Source organism: Globicephala melas, chromosome 9 (assembly GCF_963455315.2).
Source record: "Globicephala melas chromosome 9, mGloMel1.2, whole genome shotgun sequence".
In the NCBI taxonomy this organism is placed as follows: domain Eukaryota; kingdom Metazoa; phylum Chordata; class Mammalia; order Artiodactyla; family Delphinidae; genus Globicephala; species Globicephala melas.
The window spans coordinates 48,384,796-48,402,690 of NC_083322.1; the positions used below are offsets into that span (position 1 = coordinate 48,384,796).

General features: G+C 50.1%; 1 protein-coding gene across 1 annotated transcript; it reads left to right on the plus strand.

Moving 5' to 3' along the window:
* The first annotated feature begins 11,142 nt into the window (after positions 1 to 11,142).
* HOXA13 (homeobox A13) lies at positions 11,143 to 13,010 on the plus strand. The gene is made up of 2 exons (XM_030856963.2): positions 11,143 to 12,058; positions 12,766 to 13,010. The coding sequence occupies exons 1-2, from the start codon at positions 11,143 to 11,145 to the stop codon at positions 13,008 to 13,010; spliced, it is 1,161 nt and encodes a 386-aa protein (XP_030712823.1).
* The last annotated feature ends 4,885 nt before the right edge of the window (positions 13,011 to 17,895 follow it).

Here is a 17,895-nt window from a genome sequence, read left to right on the forward strand (position 1 = left end):
GGGGAGACAATCAAGGCGCTGACCATGACTTTGGACCTACAGCTATTCTCTGGAGTCAGGGGAAACTGGAAGTGCCTCTTGGAATTTTTAACTCTTCTGTCTAGTAGCTATAAAAACTGTGCTCGGGTCATTAGGCCACCCTGGGTGTCTGCCTCCGATCCCATTTCTTCAGTACTCCTTGGGGCACAGTGGGATGGCCCTGGCCCTGGCCCCCCCACCCAGGCCTGGGTAGAGGCAGGAGGGCACAGTGAGGGCCTCAGCCCCAGACCTTGGACCCCACAGTGTCTGCCAGGAGACGTCGGAGGAAACGCGTTTACCACCTGGGCGACCTTGACTGCAGCCGATTAAAGTTTAATCCGAGGTGTGTACTCAGCCTTGCCATGTTATTTAAACACATCAAAGGTCATAAAAAGATTCCAATGCCTTGAGCGGGTCCGAAGCGGGCCCATAGGGAGCCGGAGCTTAATTCTGATAGATTTCCAGAGCCAGAATTTGGAGCACGGGGCGGGGCACGGGCCATAAGAAAGAAAGAAAAAGGTTTGCTTTCCCAGCGGAACTCCAGACTTCAAAAAGCAACGGGGGAAATCGAGTCTCGGGCACCGGGAACAGACAACGCCCTTCAATTCCGATTAACTGGGAAGACATCTAGTGGGAAGAGGTCGCAACTGCAGCGGCGCCTTGAGATCATCCTCGGCCTCTGCCGGCCGCGACCGTGACTGCCGCTAAACTGTGCGGGGGTGGGAGGGCCTAGAAGAGAAGACCCTTTCTCTCCGGCCGCCCCTTCGAAGCATGCGGCTGCCTCGATGTTCCCGGGCCAGGGCAGGGATCCCACTCAGGACCGAGGCACTATTTCCACCTCAGAGAGGAAAGGTCTAGCTCTCATTGGCTTTCCTCTCTCCAGGTTGGGGTCCTGGTCAGCCAACGGAGGGCATTTGGGCCCAGGATGCTCGGATATCCGTTCAACTCTTCCTGGAAATCCTGAACCCAGAGCCAGTAGAGTGCTGGAGCGACATATGTGGTTTCTCCTCCAGGGTACCGAGTGACTCTGGGAACCAAAAGATCGCTGCAGAATTCAGGTGAGGCAAATGCCCTGAAGGCCATCCCACCCAGTGGTCTGCTTTGAGCCCTCGCCACCTGCGGGCTGGTGTTGGCCAGGCACACTGCAGAGCTGTAGGAGCCCAGCTTCCCAGGGTGCACAGGTGTGTTTTCACTGCATCTCTGTTGCAGAGCCATTGGACCTTGCCCTGTCTTCTTTCTCTTGCCCAGACTGTCTCATTTCTATGGAGGACTGGGCGCCTTTCACAACCCTGGGAGAACGGGCCCCGCCATGAAATGCCGTCTCTTACATTAGCTCTCCCAGCTGCGCCAGCACCTCTTCCTAACCTGGAGGTGGGCAGAAAGATAGGTGGATTCTGTTGCAGGCCTCCCCATCTGCCTCAGAGATGCCAGTTGCAACTTCTCTCTTGGCTGGCTTCACCTGTTTAAAGCAGGGTCTTCTCCTCGGGCCCTCATGGCTGACCACTTTGGCTGGATCTAACTTTTCCCTCTTGTTCCATTGATTGTTCCACTACATCATCTAAGAATTACCAGGGACGAGGAGCAGCCCCGGGATGCCTTCTTATGATACAGGAGGCCAAGGGATACGTATGTGCCACATTGCAATGTGTGAATCCCAGGACTTCATGGATCCACGACTGGGGCCCCCAAGAGTGGGCCTGCGGCCCCGCTGATAGACCCTCCAGGCCCTCTGGGGTGGGGCCTGCAGGGGACAGTGATAATTGCTGAGAGTTGCCCTCGATAGGAGGACTCCCACCTCATGCTCGGTCCAGGGCTGTCAGAAGTGGCCTCCTCCCTCCTCCTTTTGTCCATCAAGTTGCCTTCTCCACACCTACCCATACTCCAGGGCTTAAACATTCCCTGATTCTCAAAGGAGGGCTCAGGGAATCCTGTTCTTTTGTTTTGTGTTATCCTACTCCCCCCAAAATGAAAGGAACTGGAAACAGTGGATAAGACAATTGTAGGCAAACGATTTGAAGCCCTTCACCATGATGTTAGCCAGCCCTGTCAACACTGAAGTCATCCCCAAAGGAGTATAAGGTGTATGGTGCCTTGTGCCCTCTCCTCTTCATACCTCTTAGCTGGGTGAATCTCATTCCTCAGGTAGAGAGACTCCCTTCGGTTTTATTGAGTCCGATACAGACCATGAGAGCAGCAGTGAGTGGAGTGGGGTGAGGGGGAAAGGACTGCTCCTGGTTTAACCAGCTTTAACTTCAGGGAATGAAAAACTGAGACTTGGGTCCTATTGAAAATGAACTTGGGATGCAAGGGCCTGAAACAATCTGGGTCCCACACAAGCTCAACGGGCTGATATGTGTGCTTGGAACAGAGCTGACTCCTCACTCCCCTGCACCTACATGAACAACCCAGAAAGCCCCCTCCCAGCCCACCTGGCTAAGCCAGCACTGGACCCATGGCTGGATCCCCCAGCCCCAGCCAGCCCTGCTCTGCTCTGCTCCCAGCTCAGGCCCGTGGGGATGTCTATTCCTCTGGGTGACAAACGAGTCTGTTTGCTCTCAGTGACATCAAATTACTTTGCACCAGCCAAGGGTCCCATGACCCGACATAACCCCACATTAGGTCCTAGAAATGTAAAGAAATATGGCCTTTTTAAAAGTGGCTGAGAGCACATAATTGCTAGCAGGCTCGAGGGGTTGTCCCAAGTATGGCTCAAGACCTATGCCGGGGCAGCGGATACCAGCCAGAATTCCTTGCTCCCACTCTCTATGGGCAGAAGTTCATGCTCACATTTAACTCTGGACTCCAATCGGTTTTTCAAGCTTCAGATTATTTTTGTGCCGTTAAAGAAATCGCAGGGAGACCTACAGCCTAAGCGTCCCCTCCACCCCAGCGGGGTGGGGGTGGGGGGCCCAGCCAGGCTTCCTCGGAGAACAGGCTTCCACAGAGAATGGATTTCTGTGCAGCTTTAAAAACACGGGCCTGACTTGGGCTGCATGGCTTGACTTTTTGATGGGAGTTATGGTTTCCTTTTTATGTTGCACCCTCCCGTCTCCCCTTTCCTCTTTGTCTCCCAGCTTTGCTGCGGTATCTCTCCTCCCTTCTCCCTCTTCCTCCGAATCTTCCCACTTCTGCAGTCTCCACCGGTGACCCTGACCCAAACCGTAATACCCGTGGTGGTGAACTCCATCCTAGAATCAGGAGACCAGGGACCCTTGAAGGAGCTGCCCAGATCCCTGGTAGGGACTGATGTCGCTGATGTTCCATAGCCTGCAGGGGAGGGACTCGAGGCCAACGTCTCCAGGGGCTTCTGCTGGGTGTAGTTGGAGTTGTCAGAAAGTTATATAAAATCTGTGCACGTAATTTCTCCTTTTGCTTAATTTACACATCTCTTATGAGTTTAGCCAAATAGCTCTTTTCTACTGTGATGAGCAGTGATTTTAGCATACATCTTAGTATATATTATTAGCATAAAAGCATCCCAGGGTCAAAGTGTCCCAGATATTTCACAACTCCTCAAAAAAATTAATTAAGGAGACATAAACAATCCAAACGCAAAATAACCCAATACTCTGCCCCAGAAAGGATGGCCAATATCCACGCAGACAAGTGGGATTTGAATTTATTAAGTAGCTGGGTGGTGTAGAATTTGTCAGATTCAATGGTTTGCTATTTTCCATTTTTGCCTTTTTGCTTTCTAAAATTGCCAAGGCTTTAGTGAAATCACGCCTCAGAGGAGGGTCATACTCATTGTCAATTAGACCACTGAATTAAAACAAAGCAAGCCACAACACCTTTAGTAATTCTTTTTTAAAAATATTTTACTGCTGAGGAGTTTTTTTAATACATAGAATTGCATTTGTTCTTGAAAACTGTCATTACTGCAATGATATATCAACGCAGAACAAACTTTCCCTTCCTAGATTAATCATTAGAAGTCTCTCTGTGCTTTCTACAAGGGGAGGAGGTGTGTTGAAATGGGAAATGATTATTTGTCCAATAAGAGGGAAATAGATGTCAATTTAGGACATAGAAAGGACTGAGGCATGGTTTTCATCTCTCCTCCCAAATCCTGATGCAGCAGTAGAAATCTTCAATTAAAGGACGACACGTTCATGGTAAAGGGTAACATGTGTCTCACTCATACATATGTATTCTTGATGAAGAGACACATAAAATTTCAGGAGAGATGCCCAACACGCCACTCTCCTTTTTTGTCCAGATTTCTCTTGGGTGGACCCTCAAGTCCTTTCTAGATTGTAATCAGAAAAATTCAAGTTCAAACACACTGACCTCTCACCCTCAGACATAGGAAGGATTCATTTTATTGAGCAATTTTGCTTAACCTTGAATTTATCTTCAAAATCCTATGTTGGAAGTGGAATGATGTGATGCCTGGGATTTACTTTAAAATACTCCAGGGGAAAAAAGAGTGGAAGTGGACGATGAAACATGAAAGACTAAATGATAATAATGGTTGAAACTAAGAGTTGGGTATATAGGGGTCCGTTGTACTTTTGTGTGTGTTTGGAAAGTTCCATAATAAAAAGATTTTTTAAAAAATGTTGCGCTAGGCAAAGGTGGAAAAATTATCCCTGCCAGGGGGTCAAATAAAAACGTAGTCCGTCGGGTAGCACCTGGAGTTACCCTTTTAATCTTCGTTTTCCAAAAACGGTAAACGACCTTGCTCCCTTTTTCATTTCTCTGGAATCAGCCAGCCATCCCCATGCTTTCTTTCCGGCAAGCTCACTTTCCCAACCCATAAACTGAGCATCCGAACCCGAGGTTGGGGGCTGATTAATGGAGCTTCCGTACTCAGCTCCTCTGACCAGAGTGTAAATACCCATAAAAACTAATATCAAAAGTTTTTATTGAGCTGCTTCGTTTCCCTGAGCGTTGGGGCGAACGGGGCCAGAGCAGCGGGACAAAGGAGCGGCAGCTGCGCCACGAGTAACGTCGGTGCTTCTGATCGGCTCAGCGCGGGTCCCCAGAGCCAGCCAAAGTTTCTGGGGAGAACACCCGAACCAGGTAAATGCCAATCGGGGGCTTGCCTTCCACTGGGGACAGGTGTATTTGCAAAACCGCGGGGGAGGGAACGGTGAGTGGTTGGAAAAATCAGCAAGGGTAGGGAGACGCCAGCCACCCCGAAATATGTCACCAGACTGGTCCGACAGGGTGAACTATTCTTCCTCAAGACTTGGTATGATGCCTGTATTTCACCCACAGGACTTTGGATGTCCACGTTCACTGGGTGTGTGCGCTCATTTGATGCGTGAATCTGTGTGTGCACACACATCGTTACGATTAGGGCATATAACCTGCACGTAAAAGTCTGATCACACCTCTCGGTGCTCTGTTCCGAGTTCCCCTTTCTCGTGGTTGCGCTGGTGAGTTTTCTTCCCTTAGCTGCTCTATGCATTAAGAATCTGCCACCCGGGTCAGGGACGTGGGAGTCTTTGGGGAGAGACGGACTCACGCGGGCCCAGGCCCAGGCCGCGTGGTCGCCTGCACCGGTTTCTCGGCATGAAAGCTGGGGGCTCCCGCGGAGCCAGGCTTACGTCCAAGCCCCCTATTTCCTTCAAATGTTCGAATGTCTTCGGTGTATCTGTTGACATAATGAATCCACAGCCCCCAGAGCTGGTTTCCTGTTTTGTTGCGGGCCCGAACATCAAGCTAGGATGGGGGTGGAGGCCGGCAGTTGGGACACCTCTTGGGTTGTGGCAGGGACAAACAGACAGCGTCGGGACGGAGATCTCTCGCCCTTTTCACACCGCAGCCTCCCAGAATTCCTCGGCCTTCCTGCGCTCTCCCGGCGCCCCGGCGGAGTGACGGGGAGCTCACCCCCTGGGTGGCGTGGGCCCCGCAGTCCTGTGGACCGGTACCCTGGCCGGCGCACTGAGGACTTCGAGGAAGGCGCTTCCTGCCTCTGAGGAGCACTTCTCTGAGTTCCCTCTGCTTCTAACGCAGGCTCCCGTCCTTTAAGTGGAGGCTGAGTTTCCAGGTCCTGTTAACAGCAGAGCAGCGGCAGCACCTTCGGGGCAGGCAGCACTCCCCTCACCATCACTGCCTCCGCCGCCACTGGGGGAATCACCCAGGCCTCCCTGAGCCGGAGGGCCGCTGGTCTCAGAGGTGGGAACGCACCCTTCACTCCAAGTTTGCGCCAAGCTTGCGGAGTCTGGGCACCGCTGGCTGGCACTGTGCAGAAGGGCTTGCTCCTCAAGGGAGCCTGGGACCTGGGCCTGGTTGTTCTAAAAGGGGAGACGCCCCTATTCCTGCTCAAGGACTTTCTGTGAGAAATACCACAGGGCAGGGCTGGAAGTGGGGTCCTTTCTGGGGCTCTGTGCACTGGTGGCCTTGAAGGCCTGGTACCAGAAGGAACACACCAGGCAGAGGGACAGCTGCTCCTCCAAAAATTCACTGTCCTCAAAATCCACAGGATGAGGGCATCTTTCAAGGCAAAGTGGGGGTCTTCGTGGATCTTCCTGCATCTTGCTCATCCTCCCATTTTCACCATGTTAGCGTTCGGTCACCACAGTGCCAAGTGACTTCCCACAGTCCAAAACTGTCCCTACAGCCTTGGGCCTTGTGTTGCCTTCAAATGGCAAAAAAAAAAAAAAAAAAAAAAAAAAAAAAAAGAAAAGAAAAAAGAAAAGAAAAGAAAAAAAATGAAAGAAAGAAAGAAAAGAAAAAAATCTAGAACAAAAGCTTCAGCAAGTGGTTCAGGATGTGCCATTTCTCTGCCTACTGGCCAGGGCTGGCCCAGATTTCTTCAGAACCTACCCTTTCTCCTTAAGAAAGAGTACAGTTTCTACCCTGGTGGGGAAACTCATAAAGCCCACCATGGACAAAGCTGTCCCTCAACTGCACCTGTCCCAAACAGTCTGGTTGACTACAGTTTTGGAAGTGCTATCCTGTTCTGGTGTTGCCCCCTTTCTCTCTTTCTTTCTCTCTTAGCTAGCCTCAGCTCCTCAGCCATTTCCCCGTCTGGATCTCTCTTCCTTTGCCATTATCTCTGAGCCCCTACCCCTCCTGCAATGGGAGAGAGAGGGTTAAGATGTTCTGCAAATGCAGCTCGTAAAGCTGCTTGGATACATTAGAAACACATGAATATCCTGAAATACAAAGTGTCTTTAAAACCAACCAAGGAATGTTTATCCTAATGCTGGATGGATGCAGAGAAATAGTGCCAGAGAGCAGTGCTGACAGCCTCCTCCAAGTTAAAGTGAGAGCAGGTAAATTTCATTTGCTAGTGAAAATCAAACTCGATTAAAACCCGGTTTCCCTTTGTCCTTTTCTCTTCCAACCCTGGGAACCCAGGGCCTCATAGCTCAGGCTGGCAGCGAGTCCCCACCCCCCCCCTCCCAAAAAAACCCAGCCACAGTATCTTTCTTCAGCTCCAGAGCAACCAAAGTCCCTCAGGGCACCCCAGCCTGCCCTAGGAGGTCGGAAGCTATGCCTGCCAAGGCACTGGCAAGAGAGAGGATCTGGCAGCTCCTGGAACAAAAGCTGCTGCCCTCCAATCTTGCCGTGCTGCCCACTCGGGGCTCCTCTAAAGGAAATCAGGGAGCGCCGGGCAAAGTCCACCTCCACTCCTGCCACCCTCTTGTTCAAGGGGCCACTGCCACCCGCAGATCCCAATGAGTGCCATGGCTTCCCAGCAAAGCCTACAAAGGGTCTGAGGATAAACTTGTCATTGCCGGGATTCAAGTTGAGGCATCTCCCTGCAATCCCATAGGACTTCCTGAGCCTGGTAGACAAAAAAGCAGAGGGACAGCTCAGAGGATGAGACCCAACCAGCTGCGCAGGCACGTGAGTCTTGACCTTGCCTTGGGAAAAGAGGAAGAACGCTGGGGGAGTCTGTGCTTGCTTCCCAGAGCACGCTCCAGTTCTTCACTGCCTTCCAACCGTTCTTTTTCCACAGCAAGCAGGTTTGGTGGCTGCCTGGAGGGCTAAGAGGCTAAGAAACAATATTGGGAACCTACAGTGGATCTCTTGGGTCTCTCAGCAATGGACAAGAAGGGGAGAGAAAGAGGTTTACTTCAAAGTAAGGAGAAATTCTAGAAACCCAAAAATTATTCATGGAGTTCATTCAAATTCTATAAACCATCCCCACTGGTGGCTACAACTCAGTATCTAAAGGGACCGGCAGACTTTTAAAAACAGTGAAGGCACACCAGGACACCACTAACTTGCCTGGTAGAAAAATCACTTTGTGTATATTGAGATCCAAGACAATAAGGGAACAGGCAGGGCTGCCTCCCTCTAAGTAATCACATCTCGCGAGTTTTTAAAATTTGATAGAGAGATATTCAGAACTAAGAAAATATCCCAATAACTTGATCACGAAAGATCCACCACAAAGCTCAATAAATAATTCAGGCCTGACGCCCTTCCTTTGCGGGGTTACCGAGTTTAGGAAGCAAAGCTTAATTCGAGATGCAATCCAAAGCCTTCCCCCCAGTGCCGTCCCTCCCAGACAAACCTTCTTGGGGCTCCTCAGCAGAAATCTTGTCTCACCATTTTTGGTGAGGAGGGACCTAGCTGGCTCTGGCAGTCTGTGGAGCTGGGGCCCTTCCTCTGCATGCAGGGCTCGGTCTCCGGTGAAGTGGGGAGAGTGAGGGAGGAATGTGGAGCTGGCCTTGGCCGCGGTGTGCACCGGGAGGCAGCTGCACCATAGCCAGAGGTGAGCTGGCACAGGCGCTGGCTGGTGGGGGCTCCCCGAGCTGTGTTTTCGTTTTTCCGGGTCTGGCTGGAAAACAGAAGAGGAACGAAGCCTGGGCCAAGAGCAGGGCGGAGGCAGAGAAGAAGAGTCTGTAAACACCGCCCCAAAAACTCCACAAAGGCAGCAAAAATTGCTGGGTAACCAAACAGAGCCAGAAACAGGAGGAATTCTAAAGGAAAAGGGAATCAAGAGTGAGGGTAGGTGGGCAGTGGGCCTTTAGGAGCTGCCTGGGTCTCCAGGCTTGCATGGCAGTTCTCAAGATGGCTAGACTGCAACTTTCAACTTGACCTTGGCCTCCAGCCGTGTCTGACCTGTATGTAAAACAGCCCTTAAGTCCTCAGGAACTGGGGCCTCAAACCCTACCCTGTCTCTTTGTCATCATGAGTTTTACAATGCCACTTGGAGGAAGGAAGGGGGGCGAACGGGCCGGAAAGTAACACAAAAATCAGGTCCCTACAGAGGCTGGTTCTTTAGTCTGCAAATGGTCAGTCAGGGAGGAGGTAAACTGGGGGCAAATCAATATTTACCCGGAGCTACTAAAAAGGCAGGAGGGAAAGGGCACACTGGGTATGTGTATGGCGGTGCGGGGGGGGGCGGGTTATGGAAGGTTTTATTGGGCAACACTTACATTGGTCCGGGCAAACCTGGGATTAGGGTGGATAAAAGCCGGAGCCCAGCCTCGTTGGTCCGGACACTTTGGGAAGAACAGGAAACTTAGAGAGCAGACCAGGGCGGGGGTAAGGGGATATTGGTAAGGGTATGGGGATATTCGCAGTGCCCTGATCTGAGGGCTGAGTCTGCAAGCTGAGACAGGAGACAGGTCCAAGCCTGGCTGCTCACCAGTCTGCCCGGGATGGAAGGGAGTCCAGCACTCTTCCAAACTCTGATGCTCTGGTGGAATGCGCTCATGTTCACTTTGAATGCATGTTCCCTTTCTGGGCATCTGACCAGCTCACAGCATCCACAATCGGAGGTGAGAGTATGTGACCGAAAGCGACAGGACCCCCAGAATCCCTCTCCAAAATATGACAGCTGCTTGCCTCTTCCAGCACCAACACCCCACTGTGCTCTCAGGAAAGGGTCGCATTTCCCAGGCACAGAGGAAAAAAAGCTTCTCGAGCTGGTTCATGGCCAGAGGAGGACCGGGCACCCGCTGCAGGCTGGAGACAGTGCTCTCCCCAGTCCTACTTGGGGGGGGGGGGCGGGAAGGTATGAAGTGGCCCCAAAGAGTCCCTTTCTCCTGTCCCCAAACGGAGTGCAATAGAGTGCCCAGGTGCCTGGAGAGTCAGCTCCGGCCCAGGCTCTGTGAAGCCTCATTAAAGCCCCAGACGGGGGGCTCGAGTCCCAGCTCAGCACCCAGCTGGGGCCTGTTCCTCTTAACCTTCCAAGACAGGCCAGCCAGGCTGGAGATGTGGGAGCACTGAATAACGGTGCACAAAGATCGCTCTCTCCATCTCAAAGTCTCTGGAGGAGGAAGAGTTGTTACTGGGACAAAGTGAGGAACAGTCTGTATATAAAAGTGTGAGTGTGTGATCAGAGCACACTTGGGTTTGTGTGTGTGCGCGTGTGTCCGTGTGGGTGTGATGGGTCGTTCTGAGCATATGGGCCTAAATACGAGTGTAGGAGATTGCCCACCAACACTGTGGACAAAGAAGGGGAGGAAGCTTCTATATGTAGTCCAAGTTTTCCAGTGGGATGTCCTGGGACCCATAAGCCAGGCGCATCCACAAACGCCCCGCCACGGTTCCCCCGGAAAGAGAGCCAAATCGCGACGCTGTCGAAGCCGAAAGCGCAAGTGTCCGTGCTGGTGTCTCGCTGCAGAAAGAGGCGCGGATACCTGGAAAGAAAACAGCGCCGGAGGCCCCAAGAAACACCCAGCCTGGTCTACGCCTCGCTACTTTACCGTCCCCAGCCGTCCGCAAATTTACCTGACCTGTTCCCATCGCCTCAGGTCGCAACCCAACATCTCGCCCCATACCCTCCCCGCCTTACGCTGCTCCGAGCCTCACTGAGAGATGGGAAGGGAAGGGGAGCTGCAAGGAGGTCGCTCTTCCCTCCAGGTCCCGCCCGCCCTGTCCTCCGCCCCTACCCTTCCGCACCCCCCGCCTCTCCCTTGGGTGAATGGTGCGCGGCCGCGCGGCGGGCGCTGGCGCTGGGGACCTCGCGGGCGGCGGCAGGGACGGCGGGTGTACAGAGCAGAGCCCGGGTTGGAGCCGCCCGCTTTGCATACGCCATGGGCGGAGCGGGAAGGGGGGCGCCCGGGCCAATGGGCAGCCGCCTGGCGCGACCCCGCGGGGCGCGATCCGCCCCCCTCGCTCTGGCCCCGGCCCCGCGCCGCGCGCTCTTCACTTCTTGGGGGCTTTTTAAAACAGCGCCACTGGGGTCTTCTCCATGCGGCTCGTGCTATGACAGCCTCCGTGCTCCTCCACCCCCGCTGGATCGAGCCCACCGTCATGTTTCTCTACGACAACGGCGGCGGCCTGGTGGCCGACGAGCTCAACAAGAACATGGAAGGGGCGGCGGCGGCGGCGGCGGCGGCAGCGGCGGCTGCGGCTGGGGCCGGGGGCGGGGGCTTCCCCCACCCGGCGGCTGCGGCCGCGGGGGGCAACTTCTCGGTGGCGGCGGCGGCTGCGGCGGCCGCGGCGGCCGCAGCCAACCAGTGCCGCAACCTGATGGCGCACCCGGCGCCCCTGGCGCCCGGCGCCGCGGCCGCCTACAGCAGCGCGCCCGGGGAGGCGCCCCCGTCGGCCGCCGCCGCCGCTGCCGCCGCCGCCGCAGCTGCAGCAGCGGCGGCGGCGGCGTCGTCCTCGGGAGGACCGGGCCCCGCGGGCCCAGCGGGCGCCGAGGCCGCCAAGCAGTGCAGTCCCTGCTCAGCGGCGGCGCAGAGCTCGTCGGGGCCCGCAGCGCTGCCCTACGGCTATTTCGGCAGCGGCTACTACCCTTGCGCCCGCATGGGCCCGCACCCCAACGCCATCAAGTCGTGCGCGCAGCCAGCCTCGGCCGCCGCCGCTGCCTTCGCGGACAAGTACATGGACACCGCTGGCCCCGCGGCCGAGGAGTTCAGCTCACGCGCTAAGGAGTTCGCCTTCTACCACCAGGGCTATGCGCCCGGGCCTTACCACCACCATCAGCCCGTGCCTGGCTACCTGGATATGCCGGTGGTGCCCGGCCTCGGGGGCCCTGGAGAGTCGCGCCACGAGCCCCTGGGTCTTCCCATGGAAAGCTACCAGCCCTGGGCGCTGCCCAACGGCTGGAACGGCCAAATGTACTGCCCCAAAGAGCAGGCACAGCCTTCCCACCTCTGGAAGTCCACTCTGCCCGGTAAATGGCGCCCCTTTCTCAGTCCCGGTCCTCCGGTTCTGCTCCAGCTTCTCCGCTCGCTCCTGGGTCACCCTCGTGCCCCTCTGCTCTCTCCCTGGCCTGTCCTAGTGGTGCTGCACCCCTGGGAGCCCGATCCCGGCTGGCCTGCCCTGCCCGCACTGCTCTTGAGTTGGGCTGGTCCTGGCTCTCCCTGGGTGAGGGATAGCTGAGAAGAAGCTTGTGGGGACCCTAGCTGGCTTCCTTCTCCCTCTGCGCCCCGCCCTCGCCAGCCCTTGACATCGACTTAAGTAAGGATGGGAAATTGACCTGGAAATGGTTCACCAAATTGCCCGTATTCGTTCTCTCAAAAATCCTTCAGTGTAGAAACATCAAGTGTTGGGGCTTTGGGGATATAGCGAGGAATCTGGGCGTAGAAGTGTTGTCCCCTGAGCCTGGTGCTAACGTTTGGGCCAGGAGATCAAGCAAAGCCCGCTGCTGTGTGGGCAGAGTGGCCTGGGCTGGGGTGGTCATTGGATCCCTGGGCGATTTCATTTCAGTGCAGAACTAACCACCCTCCCCACTGGCCCTCCAGATTTTGGCAGAAAGGCTGGATTGTACAGCCTGGCAAAGGGCAGCCGGGCACTGCAAGGCGGTGTCTCAGATAGAGCTGTTGCCTGTGTCCTGGCCTGGATCTGACCCTTCTGTAACTTGCCTTCCCTATTTTCCAGATGTGGTCTCTCATCCCTCAGACGCCAGCTCCTACAGGAGGGGGAGAAAGAAGCGCGTCCCTTACACCAAGGTGCAATTAAAAGAACTCGAACGGGAATACGCTACAAACAAATTCATTACCAAGGACAAACGTAGGCGGATATCAGCCACCACGAATCTCTCCGAGCGGCAGGTTACAATCTGGTTCCAGAACAGGAGGGTCAAAGAGAAAAAAGTTATCAACAAACTGAAGACCACTAGTTAATGGATTAAAAGTGGAGCTAGAGGGCAACTTGAAGAAATGCTTCAGAACTTGTTGCTTTGTCCAGATAATGATTATAATGCTAATAATAATTGAAGAATGGGAAAGAGAAAGAGAGATACTGGCATTTTGCTTTCCTAAGGGGAATCTTTTTCTCCTGTGGAATCTACAACTCTTTTAAAACTTTACTCTAAGAAATGGTAAAGACTGCCAGTTCTCCCGCCAACCCCACCAGACCATTAAATGAAAAACTCTAGAGTCAAACATCAACCCCGAAATACGCAATTTCAGATAAGTTACACATTTACTGAAATCTTGTAAGTATTTATGTGACCGTTATATTTTAGGACAGTATGTTATACGATAATAATCCGAAAGTTGGTTACAAATGCGAGAGGCTGTTGTAAACGTATGCTTGTCCTTGGGTCACCATCACAATCCCCTTTGCATGTTAAGTGACTGCTCAGGTAAATCTCAGTGAAAGTCCTACCATTGTTGTATATTCTGCAAAACGTGTCATGTATAGATTTAGAAAGGAAAGGAGAAGAAGGTACTGAAATAATGATCTTGGACTATTTACTATGAAGGGGCAAAGGGAGAGAAAGCTCTTCCGAGGATCATTTGTCTTGGTAGTAAATACAACCAGCTGAGCCTTTGAGGCTACAGAGGAACCCCAGGTTGGGAATGTCCTTCTGATAATAATTTTTACTTGCTTATGACAAGATCTTTTGTGGCATTTGGACAATATTTTCCGCCCCAATATAATCTACTTTTCAAAGGATTTGATAGCTTTAAAAAATATTTAAAGCATCAGATAATTCACGGAATTCACTTTGTGTCAGATCTCCTGAGAGGTCCTACCCTAACATGGTGGCCTTTGGTTTGAACACAATTTTTCATTTAAATTGATATTTCCCAATACTTAATAAACATATTGCTGGAGAAATAATTTTCCTTTTTTATTTTTTAGAAAAGTCAGAATGGAAATCCATTCCCCTGTGACAGTTAGATGTTTACTTTCTATATTTTGATCTATTAAGGAATTAGTATTTTTTCCTTGTTTATTGTGTTATGAGACTGCATTAGAAAGTTTAGGGATTCATCTTCACAGCACATCTTTAATCAAGCAGTTATTTCAACCAGCACATTCATCTTGTTCATATTCACTATAAAATGCTATCTTGTAAATAAAGACATTCAGCACACTGTGAAAATGTATTTGTGCACCTGCTTTTCAAATATTTCTACTAAAAATAATAGTAAAAAAGAAACAACTTAGACCTGTAGATAGTTGATATAGTGGTATTAATTATGTTAATAAAGTAGTCACTGCCATTAAAATCTGAAGGAAATACTCGTTATTTTCCTATGCTAAACATGCACTGCACAGAAAGAAAAGGAGCAGGTTTGTCCTATACAAACCAAGGACCATTCTTTTCTATATTATTCAGTTTTGTTTTGTTTTTTGGCTACAAATTTTTCAAGCAAAAGGAGAAATCCCTCACAACTAAAATCCTAAAAATTTAGATAAGTGCTTCAAGAAGGTTAAAGTGTCAGGTATTCTAAAAGGGAGAGAAAAGAAAGGAGGAAGAGATAATATAAATTCCCAGGCTCCCTGTGGAAAATGAAAACCAGTTGTTTAGTATCAGCGATGCCCAGGCTGTCGTATTTTAAAGTCTGCTGTTGGGTCTGCATGTGTCTGAGAGGGCAGGTTTTGATATTTGTTGAAATGACAGGACTAGGAAAGGCCTTAAACCTTGACCTTGATGAAAAAAGACAATTTGTGACCTTGACTTTTGACAGCTCGTGAATTGGCCTCGGCTGGATTAGTAGATCAAGGGCGCCACCTCGCGTTGACAAGCTTCCTTGTAATTCTTCAGCTTCAAGGGAATCAAAAGTCTTACTTCCTTGACTCCTTGTTTTAGAGATTTAGTACTCATTTCTTTGGCTCCAGATGGAGCAAATTTGAATATATGTAAGTTATACATGTGCCTGTATATATGTGAATATATATCATATGTGTATACGTGTATGCATTTGCATATCAGTGCTTGTGTGTGCTTGTATATGTATTTGTAGAATCTGTACAGATATAGTATCATTAATTACTGATGACCCAGAATGATATAATTTAAGGTGATTTCAAGAGTTCAGGTACAAAATGTACCTGATGAAGTTTTGCTCCTTTTCTTTAATGGCCAAGTTTGATTTGTATTCACAGTGGCTTGCTCTGCATCGGATTTCTGCAGATCTGCTTTTAAGCTGTACATTTTTGTTACAGTCTAAGAGGTGTTCTTAAATAACCATTCTTTCTTGGCCCTCACCCTCCAAGGTGGTCTACCATCCTAATTAGAGCTATAGGGGAATCTATACGGTAAATAAAAAGTTTCAGATGCCTTTCTAACTCTAGAGCTCTAGAGTTACATTTCAGAAATTCAAAGAAACTCACCTCTTAAGAGGTCAGTATGGAGAGCTTAAAGATCTCATATCTACAAAATGACCATAATACGGATGCAGAAGGAGAGTTATCCTGGATAGCTCAGGGTTGAGTGCTGCGCCTGGGTGGTGTGCAATCTTATACTGATGTTTTCTAAGCTGCCATTTGATTTATGGAAGAAATATATACATTTAATATTAACAACCACCATCAAAACTATACTGGTGATAATCATCTCTACTACTTATTGACCCCAAACAATACATCAGATGTGTTTAGAGTCGTAACTAACACATATGTATGTTTATATGTTTAATATAAACATAAGGTGATGTGTTTTGTCAGAAACATGCTACGCAAATATGTATTGAAACGTTGGTGGAACCAGGATCCTTAGGGTGCAGAATTTCAAGATGAGGTTAATTTTATCTTTATGTTAGAGGAAAGTATTTGTGAACTGAGTAAACGTATTCATCATTTTATGGAAGATAATATTGGTTGGTTACAAACCTGGCTGACGGAAACCTCTCCAACCTGAAGACTTAAACCTCCTTTATTGGTGGAGAATTACAGAAAGAATCTCTAAAGCTTGGTCTTGAAATATACGCATGGAGTGGTCTTGTGAAGTGCAATCAAATTTTGCTGCCCCGAGGATTTTCACTCCACTTGTGGGAGCAAATGAAAATGATGCTTCAGATCAGCGTCCCCACAGCTTGTTCCACAGCACTCCGTTTCTAAGTGAGCTGCCATCAAGCCCAAATAACAGCTTTCTCCCAAAGTGTTTAAAGTGGTGGAAAATCCCCTCAAAGCTGGATCAAACTGTGTGTTTACGAACAGCTCCGAAGGGGACTCTTCTGTTGACTGGGGGATATTTTTCTTTAGATGTAAGAAATATTGAGCTTCAGGCCTAGGAAGGAGGCCAACAGCAGCTCTACAGCCGGAATACCACCCCTTTCACAAGCCATCGCCACTGCAGGAACTCTGGGTAAAGTAGTAGTTTTCTTTTTTTTTTCCTCCCTTCAGCTTTTGAAACTAATGACAGAAGATACTTCAGAGCTTTCTTCTGCCTGTTCTGAAACAGATGTTGATAATGTGGATCTTACCTCTTACTTAAAATTCCCCTGGATCTACCAGATAACCTGAAGTAAGCATGGATTATGATGACTCCCCAATACCCAAATAGCAATTAATCTGAACCTTTAGAAAAAAGACATCCAGGAGGATGCCAGCCACTATGTAGGAATAATAACACCAAATACTGGGATAGTGTTGGTGAATAGCTGATTCAAGTATTTTTTTCCCTCAAAGGGACACACTTTCAGAATAAGAAATTGTAATATGGAAACAACTAGACACCGTCTCCGTCTATTAAATTAGCAATGATTTTTAATCCTGTAATGGCCTGTCATGTGACCATTTTTAAAAAAATTGTAAATATGGTACTTTAAAAAATCTACTTTTTCCATCTGCTCTTAATACTGTCAAATTTATTGAGGTATTTTAAGTGGATGATTGTAAAACGCCACTTTGCATTTCACAACTATTTATGCCTGATACAGAGTTTAAGCCATCCATTTAAGTTGTTGTTGTTTTTTTCTTTTGAAAACAGAAAACAACTTTTTAAAGAAAGAGGGAGAAAATTATTCCTTTTAAAAATTCAACCTAATTGAGATATTTTCTTAAAATTCACGAGGCAGCGAAATTCAGCTGAGGATGATACATGTGTGTGCGGGTAGCTAATGACACATTTCACCGAATGATAATACGTGTGCGGATTACACTCTGCTGAGTGTGTTTGGAGGGTTTGGTGAAGATGCGGCTACTCGTTTCCTCTCTGCGAATTCCCGAGTTTCTTTCGGAGGGGAGACGGAGCCTGCCCGGGACTGCTAAGCTCCAGACCCAGGGGGTTCAGAGGCGCCCTTCCGGATTTGCGAACCTCTATGGAGGAGACGCTAGGGGCTTGCTGATTTATGCTCATTCCTTTAAAGTTGACCGAATGCGTGTCAGCAGCCCAAGACCTGGAGAATCAGAGAAATGTGCAGCGAGTTGCTCACATCCCATTTTTCATAAGCAAAGATGTAACGTTATCCAAGAGGCCTGGGGAGATTTATGCCTCAGTTTTAGGACACGCACACAATAATTAAGTTTTCACCCGCCAGGCCGCCGGGTCAATACCAGCCGGCTTCATTCTTTATGAAAATACCCACTTTCTGATCGGCTGCTTCAATCCTAGCGCATCTGCCTAGCGCCGACGAATGCCTGAAAGGTGTTTGCTATTTTTAATTTGATTTTCAAGGGAAGGAAAAAGACGCTGGCACAGAAAAGTCCTCCGTGGAAGCAGCCAAGGCCTCGCCACAGTTGATTTCATTTCTGCCTGGCTCCGTCGCGCCGCCGAAGAGCTGGATCCACCCGGCAGCAATCTTCACAACGGGGCCTCGGAGATGTGCGAAC

Coding starts and splice junctions, on each gene's coding strand:
- HOXA13 (XM_030856963.2), top strand. CDS start 11,143: ATGACAGCCTCCGTGCTCCTCCACCCCCGCTGGATCGAGCCCACCGTC. Junction 12,059..12,765: donor CTGGAAGTCCACTCTGCCCG/GTAAATGGCGCC, acceptor CCTATTTTCCAG/ATGTGGTCTCTCATCCCTCA.